At 42.8% G+C, this 22,579-nt stretch overlaps 1 protein-coding gene across 2 annotated transcripts; it reads left to right on the top strand.

The window, feature by feature from the left end:
- The first annotated feature begins 1,405 nt into the window (after positions 1 to 1,405).
- LOC109071120 (cingulin-like protein 1) lies at positions 1,406 to 22,332 on the top strand. Of its 2 annotated transcripts, none has more exons than XM_042715856.1 (19): positions 1,406 to 1,552; positions 2,271 to 3,026; positions 3,116 to 3,210; positions 3,866 to 3,953; positions 4,501 to 4,608; positions 4,678 to 4,826; positions 4,945 to 5,080; positions 5,154 to 5,366; positions 5,486 to 5,692; positions 5,774 to 5,878; positions 13,802 to 13,954; positions 14,046 to 14,099; positions 14,302 to 14,445; positions 14,563 to 14,652; positions 15,399 to 15,482; positions 16,000 to 16,124; positions 16,201 to 16,309; positions 20,624 to 20,787; positions 21,923 to 22,332. In XM_042715856.1, the coding sequence occupies exons 2-19, from the start codon at positions 2,271 to 2,273 to the stop codon at positions 22,014 to 22,016; spliced, it is 2,874 nt and encodes a 957-aa protein (XP_042571790.1). In that variant the 5' UTR covers positions 1,406 to 1,552; the 3' UTR covers positions 22,017 to 22,332. The 2 variants fall into 2 exon arrangements, with proteins under 2 accessions (XP_042571790.1, XP_042571789.1); XM_042715855.1 differs by having other exon boundaries at positions 14,046 to 14,216.
- The last annotated feature ends 247 nt before the right edge of the window (positions 22,333 to 22,579 follow it).

Below are 22,579 nucleotides of genomic sequence, written 5' to 3'. Positions count from 1 at the left end.
ATTTGTCCTTTTCCTGATCCTTTAACCTCCCCCTCATTCTGGAAGAAATATTTGTTAATATATGTTTATCATTACTACGACTGCTAATACTATTATTACCATTTGTCTTTTCTTATTAATTGGATTCATCATCATCATTATTATTATTATTATTATCATTATTATTATTAGTACTATTGCTATTGTTATGTGTGTATATATGTATGTGTATTGATCTTTTTTTTTTTTTTTTTTTTTCTCTGGTTAAGTCTGTTGTACTTCCCTACAGCCCCTTTACTCATATATTTCTACTCCCTCACCCAGTTACACTAACACACACGCACACACATACACACACACACAAATCGTACTGATATGTATGTTATGTTGGTCTCTGAATTTGTTTTTTGCATTTCATTTGTTTTTTGTAAATATTGTAATAGTCTGTTTGCATAATAAAAAATATAAAAAATGTTACAAAACTTCAAAAAGCATTTAAATGAACATGAAGAAACATTAGAGATTTAGTAAGAAATCAAAGAAAAGTCGAAGTAAGTGTCGTCCCATCCTGTGTCTCATTTGGTGGATTGTTATTTTCTTTCTGATGTTTGGCAGCAGTACATACTGAGATCTCACTCATGTCCTTTAAATGAACAGTTCGTCAAGAAATGACAATTCTGTCATCATTTTATCAAGCCTGCATGACTTTCTGTCTTTAGTGGAGCACAAAGAGGGCATCTCATCCTCAGTGATGTTCACTGCTTTTTCATATGAACATCACCGGTGTCTGAGACTGAGCTAAACATCTCAGTGTGTGTTTGTGTGTGTGTGTGTTTGTGTGTGTGTGTGTGTGTGTGTGTGTGTGTGTGTGTGTGTGTGTGTGTGTGTGCGAGAGAGGGAGAGCAGCAGCTGAATGGTCGTGGTCTAAGTTTCTGCTGAACTGTTTATTTGCACTCAAACAGCCTGAATAACCTGTTCATCATCACGCGGCCTGTCTGTCAGCGCTTTCGCTCGCAGGATCTGTTGATCTTCACACTGTTTCAGAAGAGCAACTCATCTGCATCGAGTGAAATGTTTGCTTTGTCTTCTGTTCTCGCTGTCGTTCGCTCTCTTCATCTTTTGCTCAGTGTATGGTTATTTAGCACAATATGTCAAGCAGTTGCTCAGTTTGTACAGAAACACACCCTGATCTCTCTCTTCTGCTGGAAGACTGTTTTTAAGTCTTGCTTTATTACCAATACATTCATCAGATGTAAATGTTCCTTTCATAGGTTTCAAATAAAGTTTATTGGATAATTGAACTGCAGTATCTGATTTATAAAGAAAAGAAGTTATTGGATTATTATCTAAAAACTTTTCTGGGTTGAAAACTGTCCTTGATTAAAGTCATCTGGAGTGTGTCTGTGCGTGTGTGTGTTCAGGGTGTGGGTGGGTCCCCAGAGGGTTGGGGGCGGAGTTTGAGAGGCGGACTCCTCTGACTTTTGTCCAGTCAGAGAGGAGGGGCGTGTCTACATCTGCTGTCCTCACTGAGTTTCTGTGCTGGAGTTCTGCGTCTGTGACTGAAGACTGAGCGGTAAGATCACTTCTGTCCACTTACTCTACCTCTTTCCATTACAAGAACTGATCTATTAACAGTATAAACGGACCATTTCAACCAGCTTTTATTACAGCTGTATCCAGTATCTGAAATCTTCTGATAAATTGACTGACAATATGAGGAATATTTTCTATCCATAGCTGAAACGATAGAGTTTCATGAAAAGTCCTATTGGATCATCAGGAGTCTGATCAGAGAGAGAAAGATGTGACATGAATTCAAAAATTATTTATGGAATATAAAGATCCTGAATATGTCATTTTATGACATCATTTTTATTCTAAACAAGTTTGTTTATAAGTTAATCAGTTTAGTTTGAAGAATGATTGTATGCATTTAATGCATGTATGTGTATATGTGTGTGTGTACCTACTTAATCATATTTCAGAGAATGTGTACTAAACCTGATAAAACCTCCTTATGGAATGCCCTCATTTGTAAAATTAGGTAAATAAAGTTTTTTATTTTTTAATTGTAAAAATGCAGAAGGTTTTCTGCTAGGCTGAGGTTGTAGTTTTTATAACCAGCTGTATATAAGAACAATAGCAGTGTATGCAGCGGCTGAGTGAGCGTCATCATCCTCTGTGTATACTCTAAACACTCATTGTTTCTCTCGCTGATGTCAGTATTAGTCTGTCATTCGCTGTCAGGAGTCTCCTTCAGTCTGGACTGAGAGTCAGTGATTGTTTTCTAGATGGAGCTGTCTGGCGCTCATGATGGACGATCTCAGTCTGACCCTGTTCAAGCGTCTCAGGCTGATGATGATTCAGGATCTTTTGGGGTGAAAGTCCAGGTCCAGGGCATCGCCGGCCGGCCGTACGTGGTCCTGAACACTCAGGGGAGGTGTTCTCCGGAGTATCCCGACGTCTTTCTCACCGACCATCAGCGGCCGGAGTTTGTGTCCAATATGAGCGGCAGCGCTTCAAGCACTCAAACTCCTCGACCGGATCATTACAGATCTCTGAGAGCCTTCAAGAACCCGCCGGCCCAGCTGCTGAACTACCAGAGGAACCCTGAGATCCTGAGAGCCTACGATCCCAGAAACCACCGCGGCTGGTGCAGCAGCCCTTCCTCGCCCGTGATGGTGAAGAGAGCCAGGATCCCCGTGCCGGGAGCGGGTTGGGACCGAGTCCAGGAGCCGGCGGTGGAGAGCGTTCCCTACCAGCCGTCTCATATCATCTGCAGGAGGTCTGAACCTGCCTCAGAGATACAGCACACCAGGACGAGCGCAGGATCCCCTCAGACCGGCCAAGGCGCTCACCGCAGAAGATTCGGACCCGAGGAGAAGAGGCGCTCCAGAAGTCTGGAGTCCAGATCGGATGGGACAGAGATCGGAATGCAAGTCGGCAGCTTCACACAGACAGATGTGTCAGAGGTCACAGGGGTCAGAGCCACATCTGCAGGGCAGCAGGAGAGGTCAGAGGTCAAAGAAGAGACTGGCAGTGGACAGGTAGGGACGACACACACACACACGAGTCATTTGAATGTGTTGGATTCATCTGAACTGATTCATGAGTCATCATGTCACGTGTCTCTCAGGCCACACCTGATCTTCTGAAAGGACAGCGGGAGCTTCCGGATCAGCCCGATGAGGACACCGCTAAACTGGTGATGGTTAACTACCTAAAAGATGGGTGAGAACGAACTGTAGAACCTGTTCATTCAGCTGCTTTAGGGAGAATGACAGTGTGTGAGTGTGTTATATGTTCATGAGAAACACATGGGATTCTCTGGAATAAAATACTGTAGAATATGAATATGGTAATCATTCAGCATTATGCTACATGCCATATATTAGATGTTATGATAAAAAATTCTCATGCTTTTCTGGAATCTGTTGACGAACGTCCCAAGCACGGCTGCTCCTCTTTCTTCTGATAGTGACGTGTTTGTTCAGCTGAATGCTGACTCTTGTTTGTCTTCCGTCTCAGCACATCAGATGAACCTGAAGGAGAATTGAGTTTATTCCTGATCCTGAGGAACCAGAGTGATGGTTTTGAACTAAAACCGGTAGTTCAGCTGAATCGTCATTATTTACTCGCCCTCATGTCGCTCCAAACCTGCATGACTTTATTTGTTCTGCCTCAGAAGAAATAAACACAGATGTGCTGAAGCTCCAGAAAAAGTGTCACTGCAGCGCTTCCAAAGTCATACGAGCTTTCTGTCACCCAAATGAAGTTATTATTCAGCCGGTTTGGAGCGACGCGTGAGTAAATACTGGTGTAAGTGACTGACTGATGCAGATCAGAATCTGACTTTAGCTGTGTCTCTGCGGCTGGTTTCCCTCAGGTCCTGTGAGGGTGAAGCCATTATCAGGCAGAAGGTGGAGCTGATGTTTGACAAGATCCACATGCTGAAGTTCATGACCCTGGAGGAGGTGAGAGGACATTCACCACGGTAACCCTGAGCTTCCATCAAAATACCGCGGTACATTAAACTGCAGCTGTTCTTACTGAATTCAAGCTCTGCGGCGAACTGTGTTTGTTTTGTTTTGTTTTGTTTTGAAAAACGAACTTTCCACAGTTTGATTGTAGTAACTATAACTGCTGGTACTTGGACACATGTATGGAGGCATTTAACAGACTACTTTTAATAAAATATATATTAAAATCATTAAAACATGATGGCATATTGCAATAAGTATGATTAAATGTAAGCATGAATTAAAAAAAGCTGTGTATTTATTTATTCTGAAAAAGGACCTGAAAGAAATCTAGACATAATAAAATGTGGCAATCAGTAAATATAAGCATAATTAAATATATTTGCATTTCATTGTACTTTATTTCATCATTCCATAAACATATTTTAAAGTTTTATAATATATATTTATTTAGTCTAGTGTGTTAAATCTCTCCATATGCTTGTGAGTTACCGTTTTGTGAGTTGTTCCAGTGTTTGATTGGTTTGTGCGTGTTGAATAGTTGGAGTTTGCAGCTCCTCTGGAGGAGATAAATGATCTTAAAGACAGAAGGGCAGCGCTGGAGAGACACGTCACTCACTTACAGCAGCAGCTGCAGGAAGCCCAGCAGGTGATTGGATCAGATATGAGTACAATCAGTCAGTTTGTGTCCCATCTGACATCATCCGTGTCTCTGCAGGACAAGGAGAGTTTGTCTGAGCAGAAAGAGGAGAGAAATGCTGAGCTGAGGAGACTGCAGGAGGCGCTAGAGAGGAGCGAACAGGAGCAGATCATCATCCGTCACAAACTCACGGACATGGAGAAAGAGCTGCAGACCTCACTGGACCAGTGAGTAGAGATCTCTCTCTCACACACACACACACACACACACACTTATATATGTGTGTGTGTGTGTGTGTGTGTGTGTGTGTGTGTGTGTGTGTGTGTGTGTGATGTGTGTGTTCAGACTCCTGCAGGCCAGAAGAGCTCGTGATCAGTGTCGGTCTGATATGAGGGATCTGCAGCAGCAGCTGTCTGACATCCATGATGAGTTAGACAGCACTAAGAGCTGCGAGGCCGGAGAGAGAGACAGGCTGCTGCAGGTACGACCTCTGACCCCTTCATTTTCCATGGAATGATTTGTTTGAGGTGAAAACCTCTATGTCCATCTCTCAGGATCTGTCTCAGTTGCGCGGGGAGTTCATGGCCCTGCAGCGGGTGCAGGAGGAGCAGGAGGAGGCGCTACACCGGCGGGACAGGGAGCTGAAAGCCCTGCGGGGGGCGCTAGAGGAGGAGATCTCAGCTCACGCCAGAGATGTGGAGGCGCTGCAGGAGGAGCACCAGGAGGAGATCAACAGACTCCTGGAAGCCACACAGGAGGCCAAAGAGGCACGTTTCTATATTGTGTTTCATTTCAGTTCACTTTTATTTCATAAACAGTCTATTATATGTAGCTCTATAGAATTAAAGCTGACTTGACGTTCCTCCGTCCTCTTCCTCTGCTCCAGAGTGTGGCTCTGCTGGGTCAGAAGGTTCTGGAGGTGGCTGCAGAGAAAGGAGTCGGTCAGGCGCTGATCTCAGAGCTGAAGCAGACTAAAGTAGAGCTCCAGCAGAAGATTTGCACTCTGGAGGAGCAGATCTCCTCCCTCCACCACCTCATCCAGCAGAAACAGGAGCATGAGAAGCTCCTCACAGAGCGCGTGGAGCAGCTGATGGTGAGAATCAGCATGATCCCCTGTTAAAGCTGCAGTATGAACAGTACCAGTTTCAGTACCAGTTTTTTTCTTGATGTTCAGATGGAGAAACAGAATCTGGAGGAAGAGTTGCAGGAGGTCAGACAGCAGGAGGAGGACATGTGTGGAGCCAACCGAGCCCTGATGAGACACCTGGAGGACACGCAGGTAACCATCTGTCTGTCTCTGTCTGTCTGTCTGACACGCAGGTAACCTGTCTGTCCATCCATCCATCTGTCTTTCTGTCTGTCTGTCCATAAATCCGTCTGTCTGTCTGTCCTCCGTCTGTCTGTCCTCCGTCTGTCTGTCCATCTGTCTGTCCATTCGTCTGTCTGTCTGTCTGTCCTCCGTCTTTCTGTCCATCTGTCTGTCCATTCGTCTGTCTGTCTGTCCCTTCGTCTGTCCTCTGTCTGTCTGTCCTCTGTCTGTCTGTCCATCTGTCTGTCTAGTCGTCTGTCTGTCCATTTGCCTGTCTGTCTGCCCATTCGTCTGTCTGTCTGTTCATTCGTCTGTCTGTCTGTCCTCTGTCTGTCTGTCCGTCCATCTGTCTGTCCATTCGTCTGTCTGTCTGTCAATCTGTCTGTCCATCTGTCTGTCTGTCTGTCTGCCTATCCTCCGTCTGTCTCATTGTCCCATCGTCTGTCCTGTCTGTCTGTCTGTCCTCTGTCTGTCTGTTCATTCGTCTGTCTGTCTGTCTGTCTGTCTGTCCTCTGTCTGTCTTTCTGTCCATCTGTCTGTCCATTCATCTGTCTGTCTGTCCATCTGTCTTTCCGTCCATCTGTCTGTCTGTCCATCCATCTGTCTGTCCGTCCATCTGTCTGTCCGTCTATCCGTCTGTCTGTCCGTCCATCTGTCTGTCCATTCATCTGTCTGTCTGTCCGTCTGTCCGTCTGTCTATCTGTCTGTCTGTCTGTCTGTGTCTGTCTGCCGTCCATCTGTCTGTCCATTTGTCTGTCTGTCTGTCTGTCTGTCTTTCTGTCCATCTGTCTGTCCATTCATCTGTCTGTCTGTCCATCTGTCTTTGTCTGTCTGTCCATCTCTGTCCGTCTGTCTGTCTGTCTGTCCGTCCATCTGTCTGTCCATTCGTCTGTCTGTCCATCTGTCCATCTGTCTGTCTGTCTGTCTGTCTGTCTGTCCTCCGTCTGTCTTGTTTGTCCATCTGTCTGTCCATTCGTCTGTCTGTCCTCCGTCTGTCTGTCCATCTGTCTGTCCATTCGTCTGTCTGTCTGTCTGTCTGTCCTCTGTCTGTCTGTCCATTCGTCTGTCTGTCTGTCTGTCCTCTGTCTGTCTGTCCTCTGTCTGTCTGTCTCTGTCTGTTCATTTCTCTGTCTGTCTGTCCATCTGTCTGTCTGTCAAGTCAAGTCAAGTCACCTTTATTTATATAGCCGTTTTAACGATACAGATTGTGTCAAAGCACTTTACAGTAATAAATAGAAAAATAGTGTGTCAATAATGCAACATGACAATAGTAAACAGTTTTCAGTTAAAGGCAGTTCATCATTGAATTCAGTGATGTCATCATCCAGCTCAGTTCAGTTTAAAGGGGTCATATGATGTGATTTCAAGTTTTCCTTTCTCTTTGGAGTGTTACAAGCTCTTGGTGCAGAAAGAAGATCTGTAAAGTTGCAAAGACTAAAGTCTCAAACCCAAAGATATTCTTTATAAAAGACACCCCCCCCCCCTAAAATGGCTGATTCTAACATGCCCCCACAAGTCTCATCATGATGTGGGAAGATTTGCATAACGCCACCCAAATGTTATATAAACATAAATAAAATTTAAATTCACATCTCGCTCACTTCAATGCACTTTGAATGAAACATATACGTTAGTAATACATTAGTAATTAATGACTGAATTTTCATTTTTGGGTGAACTAACCCTTTAAGTTGTATTTACAACACTGTTCCAGAACAGTTCAACCCAAATATTCAGATGTGTGCAGCACATTTTATGGAGGACTGTTTCCTGATCCTGGGAGATAAGACTACAATGTTCTGACTCACAGCCTGTATGTAAAGGATTTGCCGCTGATGATTAAAACGTGAGTTTTGAGCAGTGTAGAGCAGCGGTTCTCAATTCCAGTCCTCACGCCCCCTGCTCTGCACATTTTATATGTTTCTCTTATTGCTTCAGACGTTTGTTCTATTTGAAGGTAAGTGCCCTGCGGAGTGGACATCACAGGATATTCTGCCATGATTCCAGTTCGAAGCGAATGTATATGTTCCATTCAAAGTGCACTGAAGTGAGCGAGATGTGAATTAAATTTTTATTTATTTACAGAGGTAAATTATATCACACTTGTCCGTGTGTGAAGACGTTGCACAGTGCAAGTCCATGAATGAATGTTCCCCTGCTCATGCATGGAGCTCACTTCTAACGAGCTGATTATCTGAATCAGGTGTGTTAACAAGAGACGTGCAAAATATGCAGAGCTGGGGGAGTGAGAACTGGAATTGAGAACCGCCGGTGTACAGTAGAGCTTGTTGTTTGTCGTTTCTCCGATCAAAAATGCAGACAGGGTTTTGTTTACGTGGCGTGATGCAATGCAACGTGTAAAAATACAGTATAAGTCATTATTATTGTAACTGCGTGGTTACAATTTTATCTCTAATAGTATAGATCTTGGAAGTAAAGTAGTTCATAAAGTCATTACTTCTGTGCTGTTGAGAAATGTCAACACCTGTTGATGCTTTATATTTCATTAATTTAGCCACTGTATTTAATAAATACAAACTCAAATGTTTCATTTCATATAAAAAAGATGAAAAGTAATCAGATGTAGCAGTTTTTAATGCTTTTCTGTAGGATAGGCCAATCAACACAAAATAAATACAAAATACATACATCTTACAAACCTCCTTCCATCCTTCCCTCCTTCCTTCCTTTCTCCATCCATCCATCCATCTCTGTTCATTTGTCTGTCCGTCCTTCAGTCTCTGTTCATTTGTCCATCTGTCCATCTGTCCGTCCTTCAGTCTCTTCATCTGTCTGTTTGTCTGTCTGTCTGTCTCCTGTATGTCTGTCTCTGTCTCTCTGTCTGTCTGTATGTCCCATCTGTCCATCCATCTCTGAGCTTCCTCCATCTGTCTGTTTGTCTGTCTGTCTGTCCATCTGTCTGTTTGTCCATCCATCTCTGAGCTTCCTCCAGAGCTGCTTTATAGATTAGTTGAACTCATTTAGGGCTGAAATGATTATTTGACATTATCAACAATGTTGACAATAGAAAAACTGTCTGCAAATATTTTTGTTGTCGTTGATTGATTTACTGATTTTTTTTGTAGTTGTTCGATCTCATATGATCTCATAGTTGTTTGAGCTCCCATGTAGGCCCTGCAATAATGTGGTTTAACCAGTGTGGTGCTGTAGTGCAAGACTGTAATTCAGCCCTCATGCAATCCAATAAAAGAAGACACACGCGGCTTTCATGTGGGAAGCAACCAGACGCTGATGAGAGTGGCCTTTAGATGAATATGTAAATATAGGCATTGGAACCATTCTACATTTGTGGGACAAGACCCACCCACTTTTTAAGACCAGTGATATTGGACCCACTTATTATTACTGTCTCTAATTCCTCATTTTAGAGACAGCTTTGACTTCCAGGCTGCTGCTTCCTCAAATCCATTCCACTTGGCTCATTCAGAGTCCATATAAATTAACCTGCAGGTGTAGGGCTGTACGCACTGTGTACCATGAGCACTTCAGCTGACCTGACCTGTTCGTCTGTCCTGCAAATATTTCAGCAGTTATGATGAGTGTTCCGTATTTCTGTCGCGTGAACTAACCATGCCACTAATTATGGATTAATCATTATTTTGAGTCATATGAATCATATGAAGTGTTCCTCCATCAGTAAAACAAACAGTATTGAGATACTTAAGAACACATATAACAAATAGAGATGGATGGAGTAGATTTAACTCTAAATGCAATAAAACACATTGTAAATAGAAACCTTTAACGCTCTCTAGAGCGCAAACACAAATACGCACTGGGTAGCTTGCCAGATCTGTTTCGCCAACGTTAGTATTACAGCTTCATCGTTAACACCTCCGTAAAACCAGACCTGAAGGAAATTGTAGGTCTTTTGCATCAAACAGTGGACAGTGTGTTCTGTCTGTCTCACACACAGTGTTGAGGAGTAACTAGTTACATATAACGGCGTTACGTAATTTAATTACAAAATAAATGTTACTGTAATAAGTTACAGTTACTAAAAAAAAGGTGTAATTAAATTACAGTTACTTATGAAAATGTTAATGATTACAAAGGGGTGATTACATTTGAATATTTACACACATCCACATACAGATTTAACTGATTTCTTTCCCAAATTGCACTGACTACTCTGAGACATACTTCCACAATGAATCTGTTCGTAGAATCCAGTGATAAAAGAGGAATTCCTATAGCCTAACGCGGACGGAATATGCCACATTTTGGATGAATAAATCAAAAGTAGGCCAGTACACTTGAATCAAAATGTGATATGGACTAGTGTATGAGAATATTAAGCCTCAAAAAGACTATATATGAATCCTACACGTTCTGCGTGTCTGTGGAAATAAGGCTTTGAGTGGCCATCGGGAGAACCGGGACAATTCCCGGTGGCCTGGAAGCCGATTTGGACGCTATTTTAATATTCTTTTTGTATAATTGCCTGCCGAATGTACTAAAGCGATTATTTCCGAATTCGGCATTCAATAATTAAATCTCTAATAAATCATGAATCGGTTAGTCGTGACTGCAATGCTTCGGCTCGCGTGCTCTCCGCTAAACGGTTTGGATCAGACTCAGAGTAATCAATGCGAGAGAGAGAATGAGTGGACTGTAGCGCACAGCTGGAGCAGAGAAGAAAAACTTCTGTTCAGGGTTTTAAGTGCAGGTCAGTTTCATCTGTTAAGATGCTATTGTAGTTTTGTCTTTGTTTACTTAGTTAAGCAGCAGCAGCCTATCAACCATCACTCAAAATACTGTATAAAGGACATCATTATTATCTAGTGTAATGTTACAGTAGTAATTTAGCGGAAAAATAATCATATTTTATAATAGGTTTGAGCAGAAAACAACACAACCCTTACGAAAATTAATGTATGGTACAGTATGGCATGGTTACCACAAATTAGCCATGGTTTTTGCTACACTAACCATAGTTTAACCATGGAATTTGTAGTAAAAATAAATACAGAAGAAAAAAAAAACATGGTTGCTGTACTTTTACTATAATAAAAGCATGGTTAATTTTTGTAAGGGAAAAACATGACTCATATTCAGTATTAGGATTTTTCTATAAAGATTTTGTAGTGATGTACTAATTTTTACGTAGGCAGTTTAGAAAGTATAGTTTTGTTAAATCTTGAGTATTAAAGTCATGAGAGAGATGGATATCAAAACAAAGAGACTAAAAAGAACAATGGAAGTGAAGGTGCAGTTCAGGAGAGAACTTTTAATTATTTTGCATGTCCCCAACCTAAAGATTTAAACCTTTTTTATGTCAGGGCCATGTTCCAGAATTTGTTTGTATGAGTTTGAAATTTTCCGGTGTGAAATTATTTCCCAGTCCGCCCCTCATGGAAATTAATGGTGCAGACATGTGGTTTCATTTACTACACATAGGCCTACTGATGCTAGCAGTGTTTTCAGCCTCAATATATGAGTACATGAACACATAAACATAATCTCTAGAACTGCTCTGAGTCACTTCATGAGCATTTCACTTATTTTGAGAAAACTATCGTCACATCATATACAAAGATGTTTCAAAGAGACAGCAATGTTTCAGGAGTTTAGTACACAGAATATGACATATGCTTATTAGATAACCATATTTGAGCTGATGTATATGCTTTTACATTTACATTTATGCATTTAGCAGACGCTTTTATCCAAAGCAACTTACAGTGCAATCGGGCTAAAATTTATTTTTTAGTTTTTTACCTAATGTGTTCCCTGGGAATCGAACCCACAACCTTTTGCGCTGCTAATGCAATGCTCTACCAGTGAGCCACAGCCTTGAGGCCTTCTGGGGTTCCCTGGACATTTACATTTACATTTATCAGATGCTTTGGCAAATTACAGTGCATTCAGGCTATACATTTTTTTTTAACCTAACATGTGCTTCCCTGGGAATCGAACCCACACTGAGGAGGAACCACAGGAACACTTTTATTTATTATTATTTTTTAATTAACTATTTTTTTTCAAACCATTGTTAGATGCAGTGTAGTTATGCAAACATTTGGTTTCAAAAACAGTATCAGTAAACTATTTCTTATGATTTTAAATCAGCATTGAACTTCAGCTCAATCTCAAAGTAAAAGGTGGTACTAAAGTCTGATCTTGTGGTGGATGTGTTCAAATCTGATCATCTTAATTCAAGTGATGAAGGATTGTGAAAGTGTGACAGTGTTGAGCACCACTGTAAGGTTAACCCTGCGTGGTGTAAATGTTTCAAAATCATTAACAGTTGCAAATAAACATTCATTAGAAATTTAGCAAAATAAATCAAAAAGTAATCAAAAGTAATCAGTTACATTACTTTAATAAAGTAATTGAAAAAGTTACCATAATATTACATTTTAAATAGGGTAACTTGTAATCTGTAACCTATTACATTTCCAGAGTAACCTTCCCAGCACTGCTCGCACACAAGACATTTACACGTAAGCGACTAAAATAAAAAACACGCTCTTTCTCTTCCTCTCTGTCACAATATCTACAAATAACTAAAACAAACTCTACTTACTGAGGCTAACTTTGAGAAAATTAAGCTGTGTCATGAATAAGCGGTCATTCACAGACAGTAGTCTATTTTAACTTTCTTTCTTTCAATTGTAAATATCCACTTCTTCAGCATTGTTTTGTTCTCTGTTGTTGTATAACAGCTTTGAACATGCTGTTGGATGTATTTGATCCTTTTGGTGATTTTTGCTGTTTTCGTACCATTTTTAAAAGGTTTAAAACATGTGACATAGTTACATACTCAAGATACTGAATTGAATTGACATTTAAGTACTGTTTTTGACCAAGAAAATGCTGCAGGCTCCCCTGAGCAACACAGCAAAGTAAACAAAGCATCTTAGCATATCTGCTGCTCAGGTGGGTCTGTGTGCTCACATACTGTCACTAAACAAGCTGCTCTTTAAATGAATCTTCATCATTTGTTCACCTGTTGCTTTTAAAGGCATCATATAGTCTTTGTTGCAGCAGTGAATTACAGTTACACTAAATGAACTACACTAAACTACTAAAATGACAGCGATGGGAAAACAGCAGTTCAGAAAGCATCTGATCATTGCGATGTGATGTTTGCACCAGCTCTGCAATCGGTTAAGTCACGTTTATTTATATAGCACTTTATACAATATATTGATTTACAATTGCAACTTGATTTTCTGTTATAAAGCAGCTCTCCAGTGTGAATCTCTTTATTAGTGAATGCAAAGAAGAAGATAATAATAATTTATTCAAAACTTAAATGTCTTATCAGTTACCATTATTTTGTTCTATATACGTATGACTTACAAAAAGAGATGTTAGACAGAATGATGAGTTACTTTGTCATACAGTTTAAATGGTGAATGAGAAAGTCTCATCTCATTTTGTATGCCAAATATATTTATTTGTATTATAAAAAAACTATAATAATTGTAAATGTACAATAATAATACAATTGTTTGATGTTTTCAAAATCTGAAGTGATTACTTTATTAGTTAGAATATGTGTAACTCAATATTTGAACTCATTGTAAAAGCTGAATAATCGATCAAACCTACTGATTAATCGGTGAAATAAATGGCGATTTAGTTGTTCTAATAATCGTTAGATTAATCGATTATCAAAATAATTGCTTGTTGCAGCCATAAACTCATTTCATAATTGATGAATTTAGCACAATTATTAAACTGAACTGAATCAACGATGAGCTGCCTTTAACTGAAATATTGACTGTTTACTCTCATCCACTCTGAACTGTGCTTGCATTATCGTCACCATTTCCTGTTTAATACTGTAAAGCTGACTTGCTAGAGTCTGTATTGTATAAAGTGCAATAGAAATAAAGCTGACTTGACTTGTCTGTGTCTCAGAGTGAGCTGAGCAGGTTGACTCGAGCTCATCGTGAGCTGAAGGAGAGGTTTGAGGAGGAGCGCCGTCAGACGGAGGAGCTGCAGAGGAGACGCGGTGAGTTAGAGGAGCAGAGGAGGAGCCAGGACCGAGTGTTAGAGCGGCTGCAGGAGGAGGTGAGAGGAGGCGCGCGCCCCCCCCGTCTGACCGAGGAGTCACTCTGATCGCACTCATTCTGTGTGTGTGTGTGTGTGTGTGTGTGTGTAGATGAGCGCGGCGGTGACGGGGTCGGAGCAGGAGACGCTGAGGCTGCAGGAGGAGGTGGACGCACTCAGAGATCAGAGCCAGAGAGAACTGGACACGCTACACACACAGCTACACGACACACACACACAACTACAGACACACACACATGCCACACAGGAGTATCAGAGAGAGGTTCGCACACACACACACATACACACATACACACTGGCTCTGTTTGGTGTTCCTGTCATCATATTTGGTGTGTGTGTGTGTTCAGCGGTGTGTGTTGGAGGAGAAACTCTCTCGCTGTGAGTTTGATCTGAACGAGGCGGATCTGAAAACTCAGCAGCTGCAGAAGAGAATAAAAGAGCTGGAGGAGAAACAACAAACACACGACGACAGACACAGCAAACTCATGGAGGTACACACACACACACACACACACACACACACACACACACACACAGTATTCTGAACTTTAATCTTCAGTTAATTTCAGAAGATCATGTGTTTAAAGTGTGTGTGTGTGTGTTTAAAGGTGCGAGTGTGTGAGCTGGAGCGGAGTGTGTTAGAGGAGCGCAGCAGCTCAGACGCGCTCATGAAGAGACTGGAACGAGGACGAGAGCAGGTCTCACACACACACACACACACACACACACACACACTGGACAGACGACATCTCTCAGCTTGAGTGTGTGTGTGTTTAATGTCTGCAGGTCATGGCAGAAACTTTGTGTGTGTGTAAGTAGGTCGTGATTGTGGTCAGTGTCTGATGGACTGTGTGTGTTTCTGACCCGGGTTAAAGCGCTCCAGTTCTCTGGTTGTCTGGTTCTCTATTTCTGGGCTTCATTCAGCCATTTCTCATTAATTGGAGTCGCTCAGTTTTGTTCAAGTCAAACACAAAGATAGCACAGAAACGCTCAGAATAACACACACACACACACACACACACACACACACACACACACACACACACACACATCATGAACAGTTTCATAAGGCCACAGATTAATGCATTCACATGAATAATGACAAGCACAGTTATTATACATGAATACTGTAGAGAGAACATGATGAATGCTCAATCCACAGAAATCAGTGTGTTGTATATGTGTGTGTGTGTGTGTGTCAAGTCAAGTCACCTTTATTTGTATAATGGTTTATACAGTAATGGTTGAGTCAAAGCAGCTTTACAGAGTTAAACCGGAAAATAGTTTATCAATAATGCAAGAAGACAACAACTGAAGTCAGTTCATTGATGATTCAGTGATGTCATCCTCCAGTTCAGCTCTCTTCCAATACTGTCTGTACAATCAGTCACACATGACCTGTGTGTGTATGTATGTGTGTGATATATATATGTGTATATGTCAGATGGAGCAGGTGAGAGCTGAAGTGCTGCAGGAACGAGCCGCTCGACACGAGCTGGAATGTGACAAGATCCGCCTGGAGCGACAGGTGAACCTCTTCACGCACATATATGAATGCAAACATCATTTAGTACATGTACATATCTCAGTTTTCCAAACAGGCCTTTATGATTTAATAATTAAATTGAATGTCAATTTTTTAAAAAAAAAAGTCAAATGTATATCTTTGTTGTGAGAGTTACATGCATGCAGGAACACAAGGTGTGCTTAATTCACTTTATTTTCACATTCAACTTGATATTCAGCTTCTTTCTGAACAGATGTTTACAGCATTTCACCAATATTCTGCCAAAGTTAAAGCCTTTTAAAGGTTTTAAACTTTGAAATTAAGAATTTAAGTAATTTTGTAATGTAAAATAAAGTTATTATTATAATTATCATCAAATATTCATCTTGCATTTTACAAAAAAGAAGTGTGCATCTGAATGTGTCAATAAATGATTGAAATATTAACATAAATCTCAGGGGACTTGAGGTGAATATTTTAGGTGTCAGGGTTCGACTGACTGAGTTTGTTTTGAGCTCCTGGATCTGCTGTCCTGTAGAATAAGGATCTGCGGGGCCGCGTGGCACAGCTGGAGGGGTCTCAGCGCATTGGTCAGGACGCTGTCGTCTCCAAACTGCAGCAGCACCTGCAGGAGCTGGAGGAGAGGCTGCTGGGAGAGGAGAGGTGAGGAGACGCAGCAGACGCTCCTGATTCACAGCGTCTCCTCTGCTCTGACGTTCTGTTCTCTGTCTGCGCTCAGAGAGAAGAGCGAGCTGCAGCAGATGAGCCGCAGACTGGAGCGCCGCATGAAGGAGCTGACGCTGCATCTGGAGGAGGAGAAGCTGTCGCTGCAGGACCAGAGAGACCAGGTGACCATCACCGTCTGTCCTGTGCTGCAGATTCAGTGCTCCCGCTGAACATCAGAGCCGCTCTTTCCCCTCCCAGACCCTTAAACTACTGCAAATGACACCCTTCTTCAGGATTTTAGTCTTGCTTTCCACATTCATACAGAGTTCTGTCATGAAACTCTGATGGAGCAGTCTGATAGGTCTTAATCTATCTGACATAATGACATCATTATCACATGGCACAGCTGATTGGTTCTCGTCTGTATTGGTAGCCAATGAGCTCGCTGCTCAACATTCAAATATATGACTAGAGCTTGCCGTAGCAGAGCAGCTTGTTTCAGCGAATTCAACATCTAAGATTAGTGAATGCTCTTTTAATCCATATCGCTGTGTATATTGCGTGGTCTGCCTAATTGATTTCAAAAATGAGCAACCATAATCAAGTTTAACTAAGTGTCATGATAGCAGTTTGCATTGTGTGCAGGAGCGAATATTAAGCATGTTAGCAGCAGCATTTAGTATCTGTGCTCATAGAGCTGGAGCAAAACGCAGTTTAGAGCATATGTAATCGCCCTGAGGACACACCGATGACATGAAACAGGTTCAATTAAATAAGCATTCTCGTGTATGCATTTAAACGGGGGCTCACCATATACAACCATGATACAAGCATGAATGCTATTGTAGCGAAGACTTGTTAGCAATGCAATATAACGCAACTGGCTTAAAAAAAAATAACGAGCCGGCCAATATCGTGATTATTGTTGTAATTAATCAAGAAGGGTGGATATTGTTATCAAGATTAAAATATGTCTAATCATGCAGCCCTAATCTATGGCTGCTGAAATAGTTAGTTCTGAGTGAAATGCATTACAGGTAATGTAGTTCTGAGAAATGTGCTCGTGCGACATGTGCACTTGCTGTGCTGTGTAATTCAGAAATGGAGAAAGAACATCATTCAGGTCAGTCCACCCAGGGTTTTTTTGCGAACTGTAACTTCGACAACTTTTATCTGCATGATAGAGTAAAATGGCATGCATCAGATAACTTTGTCCATCTCATCATTGCACAAATATGAATTAACAAGCTGTTATGCTGCCACTGGAACAGGTGGAGTTTAGAAAGTAACAGCAGTTATCAGATTACTAAATTATGATATTTGCTCAGGTGGATGCTGGTGTCTTATCTATCGGATTACAGCAAATATCCATTTTGTTCATTAAACATCCCACATAGTGCGCTTCTAATTAGAGTTAAGCCGGTCAGCGTGGTAGACCAGGCTCACATAGTCATAGGCCAGTATTGTTAAGCTGGTTGGCGTGGTAGCCCAGGCTCACATAGTCATAACCCACTATTGTTAAGCCGGTCAGCATGGTAGCCCAGGCTCACATAGTCATAGCCAACTATTGTTAAGCCAGTCGGCGTGGTAGCCCAGGCTCACATAGTCATAGCCCACTATTGTTAAGCCGGTTGGCGTGGTAGCCCAGGATCACATTGTTATAGGCCACTAGTGTCAAACCGGTCGGCGTGGTAGCAAAGGCTCACATAGTCATAGGCCATTATTGTTAAGATGGTCAGCGTGGTAGCCCAGGCTCACATAGTCATAGGCCGCTATTGTTAAGCCAGTCGGTGTGGTAGACCAGGCTCACAAAGTCATAGCCCACTATTGTTAAGCTGGTCAGCGTGGTAGCCCAGGCTCACATAGTCATAGGCCGCTATTGTTAAGCCAGTCGGTGTGGTAGACCAGGCTCACATAGTCATAGGCCGCTATTGTTAAGCCAGTCAGTGTGGTAGACCAGGCTTACATAGTCATAGGCCACTATTGTTAAGCTGGTCAGCGTGGTAGCCCAGGCTCACATAGTCATAGGCCGCTATTGTTAAGCCAGTCGGTGTGGTAGACCAGGCTCACATAGTCATAGGCCACTATTGTTAAGCCAGTCGGCGTGGTAGCCCAGGCTCACATAGTCATAGCCCACTATTGTTAAGGCAGTCAGTGTGGTAGCCCAGGCTCACATAGTCATAGCCCACTATTGTTAAGCCGGTTGGCGTGGTAGCCCAGGATCACATTGTCATAGGCCACTAGTGTCAAACCGGGTCGGCGTGGTAGCAAAGGCTCACATAGTCATAGGCCATTATTGTAAAGCTGGTCAGCGTGGTAGCCCAGGCTCACATAGTCATAGGCCGCTATTGTTAAGCCAGTCGGTGTGGTAGCCCAGGCTCACATAGTCATAGGCCGCTATTGTTAAGCCAGTCGGTGTGGTAGAACCAGGCTCACATAGTCATAGGCCGCTATTGTTAAGCCAGTCAGTGTGGTAGACCAGGCTCACATTGTCATAGGTCACTATTGTTAAGCCAGTTGGCGTGGTAGCCCAGGCTCACATAGTCATAGGCCACTATTGTTAAGCCGGTTGGCGTGGTAGCCCAGGATCACATTGTCATAGGCCACTAGTGTCAAACCGGTCGGCGTGGTAGCAAAGGCTCACATAGTCATAGGCCATTAGTGTTTAAGCTGGTCGGCGTGGTAGCCCAGGCTCACATAGTCATAGGCCGCTATTGTTTAAGCCAGTCGGTGTGGTAGACCAGGCTCACATAGTCATAGGCCACTATTGTTAAGCTGGTCAGCGTGGTAGCCCAGGCTCACATAGTCATAGGCCACTATTGTTAAGGCAGTCAGTGTGGTAGCCCAGGCTCACATAGTCATAGCCCACTATTGTTAAGCCAGTCGGCGTGGTAGCCCAGGCTCACATAGTCATAGCCCACTATTGTTAAGGCAGTCAGCGTGGTAGCCCAGGCTCACATAGTCATAGGCCAATATTGTTAAGCCGGTTGGCGTGGTAGCCCAGGATCACATTGTCATAGGCCACTAGTGTCAAACCCCCGTCGGCGTGGTAGCAAAGGCTCCCATAGTCATAGGCCATTATTGTAAAGCTGGTCAGCGTGGTAGCCCAGGCTCACATAGTCATAGGCCGCTATTGTTAAGCCAGTCGGGTGTGGTAGCCCAGGCTCACATAGTCATAGGCCACTATTGTTTAAGCCAGTCGGTGTGGTAGACCAGGCTCACATAGTCATAGGCCGCTATTGTTAAGCTGGTCAGCGTGGTAGCCCAGGCTCACATAGTCATAGGCCGCTATTGTTAAGCCAGTCGGTGTGGTAGACCAGGCTACATAGTCATAGCCCACTATTGTTAAGGCAGTCAGCGTGGTAGCCCAGGCTCACATAGTCATAGGCCACTATTGTTAAGGCAGTCAGCGTGGTAGCCCAGGCTCACATAGTCATAGGCCGCTATTGTTAAGCCAGTCAGTGTGGTAGACCAGGGCTCACATAGTCATAGGCCGCTATTGTTAAGCTGGTCAGCGTGGTAGCCCAGGCTCACATAGTCATAGGCCGCTATTGTTAAGCCCAGTCGGTGTGGTAGCCCAGGCTCACATAGTCATAGGCCGCTATTGTTAAGCCAGTCAGTGTGGTAGACCAGGCTCACATAGTCATAGGCCACTATTGTTAAGGCAGTCAGCGTGGTAGCCCAGGCTCACATAGTCATAGGCCGCTATTGTTAGGCCAGTCGGTGTGGTAGACCAGGCTCACATAGTCATAGGCCGCTATTGTTAAGCCGGTCGGCGTGGTAGCCCAGTCTCACATAGTCTGTTTTGTTCTTGTTTTGTACATTACCATGCCAATCCCCCTGAGAGCTGTCATGACAGAAATACAGTTTTGTCCAATCACTAGGACCCATTTTTCCAAAGTCTTCTCCCAGTGAAGCACAGTAAACTGGATCATTTATCATTGCTTTGGCACAAAATGAATGAAAATATCTTTCAATGACATGAACTCTTTTCTCATTCAAACACAAAAACCACCAAAACGTATCTATGAACCTACAGGCCTGCTGACTAACTGTGTATGAGTGTGTGTGTGTGTGTACAGGTTGTTTTTTTTTTCTACACTGTCGGGGACTTAAACCTGAATAAACACCATCTCATGGGTCACTGTGGGACCTAAATTGAGGTCGCCATGGATACAGAAGCTTATAAATCATACAGAATGAGGTTTTTGAGATTGTAAAAATGCAGAAAGTTTCCTGTAAGGGATAGGTTTAGGTGTAGGGTGATAGAAAATACAGTTTATACAGTATAAAAACCAGTACACTTATGGAGAGTCCCTACAGTGATAGTGTACCAGACGTGTGTGTGTGTATTTCAGTGTGAGTGTGTGTGTCAGCAGTCGTCCCGTTCTTCTGTCTAGTTTTCATTTCCACTCAAACGAGAGAGAGATCTGCTCTCAGACGGGAGCGACTCCTATCATCCACACACATCTCACACTCGTCCCGTGTGTCTGCAGCTGGCTCTGCGTCTGAAAACCCTGAAGCGTCAGCTGGATGAGGCCGAGGAGGAGATCGAGAGACTGGAGAACAGCAGGAAGAAGCTGCAGAGAGACGTGGAGGAGCAGCAAGAGCTCAATGATCAGCTGAAGACGGAGATCTGTGGCCTCCGCAACCACATCAGGTGACACACACACACTCACTCTCTCTCACTCACACACACACTTACTCACACGCGCACACACACACTCACACTCACTCTCTCTCTCTCTCTCTCTCTCTCTCACACACACACACACACTCATTCTCTAACTCTCTCACACACACTCACACACTTACTCATTCACTCACTCACACACTCTCACACACACACACTCACTCACTCACACACTCACTCAACCTCTCACACACACTCACACACACACACACAGTCACACACACTCATTCGCTACACACACACTCGCAAACACACACACACACACACACACACTCAATCATTCTCTAACTCTCTCTCTCACACACGCTCTCACACACACACTTACTCGCACGCGCACACACACACTCACTCACTCACTCACTCACTCACACACACACACACTCACACACACACACACACACACACACACACACACACACACACTCATTCTCTAACTCTCTCACACACACTCACACACACTCACTCACTCACTCACTCTCTCTCTCTCTCTCACACACACACACACACACTCATTCTCTAACTCTCTCTCACACACACACACACTTACTCATTCTCTCACACACACACTCTCACACACACACACTCACTCTCTCTCTCTCTCTCTCACACACACACACACTCTCACTCACACACTCACTCATTCGCTTGCGCGCGCGCGCACACACACACACACACACACACACACACACTCATTCATTTTCTAACTCTCTCTCTCACACACGCTCACACACACACACCTCGCACGCGCACACACACACTCACTCACTCACACACACACACTTTGCAATATTTGTAGCGCCACAAACAAACACACACACACACACACACACACACACACACACACTCATTCTCTACTCTCTCACACACACACACACACACACACTCTCTCACTCCCTCTCTCACTCACTCACTCTCTCTCTCTCACTCTCTCTCTCACACACACACACACACACAGTCACACACACTTACTCACTCGCTCACACACACACACTCACTCACACACTCAATCGAAAACACATACACACACTTACTCACTCGCTCACACACACACTCACTCGAACACACACACACACTGACCTCTGACCCGTCTGAACGTCTGCAGGCGCAACACGAGACCCAATAAAGCACAGACTCCAGCTGATGAAGATGAGGAGGAGGATGAAGATGAGACTGACGTGACACTAGATGCAAAATAACTGCTGAATATGTAACTCAAGTAATTAATCATCCACATTTACTAATGTTACTACGGTAAAACGAGCTGTCACTCTAAATGAGGTTGATTACATGAGCAGTGATGGATTAAGAAGCTGCTAATCACGACTGAACGGACGCTCTTATATAAACCCATGCAACATGAATTCAGTAACATTTGGCTCTAATTCTTCCTCATCATGTCATTCATGTCCATTTGATCAGAAGTTACTGTGAAAAATAAATTTGGTTTGTATGTTTAACTGGTCTCTTATCCTCTTTGTGTTGTTGAGTCAATAAAACTCGTGCTTCAATAAATCGTCTCCCATTCATCAATTTATTCACTGAGAAAACACAGTAACAAAGAATGAGTTGATATAGGCCTATTCCAGCATATTCAACACCCCTTGTGCTGTCGCTATAATAAAACACACATTTTTCACACTCTTCACCAACATCCAACACTTTTCTCGATATTGAATATATATGTTGTTGCTCTTAAAGGGGTCATATGGTGTTGCTAAAAAGAACATTATTTTATGTATTTGGTGTAGTGAAATGTGAT

The sequence above is a fragment of the Cyprinus carpio genome, chromosome A25, assembly GCF_018340385.1.
Source record: "Cyprinus carpio isolate SPL01 chromosome A25, ASM1834038v1, whole genome shotgun sequence".
NCBI lineage: Eukaryota > Metazoa > Chordata > Actinopteri > Cypriniformes > Cyprinidae > Cyprinus > Cyprinus carpio.
This window is presented reverse-complemented; position numbering and strand designations above follow the sequence as displayed.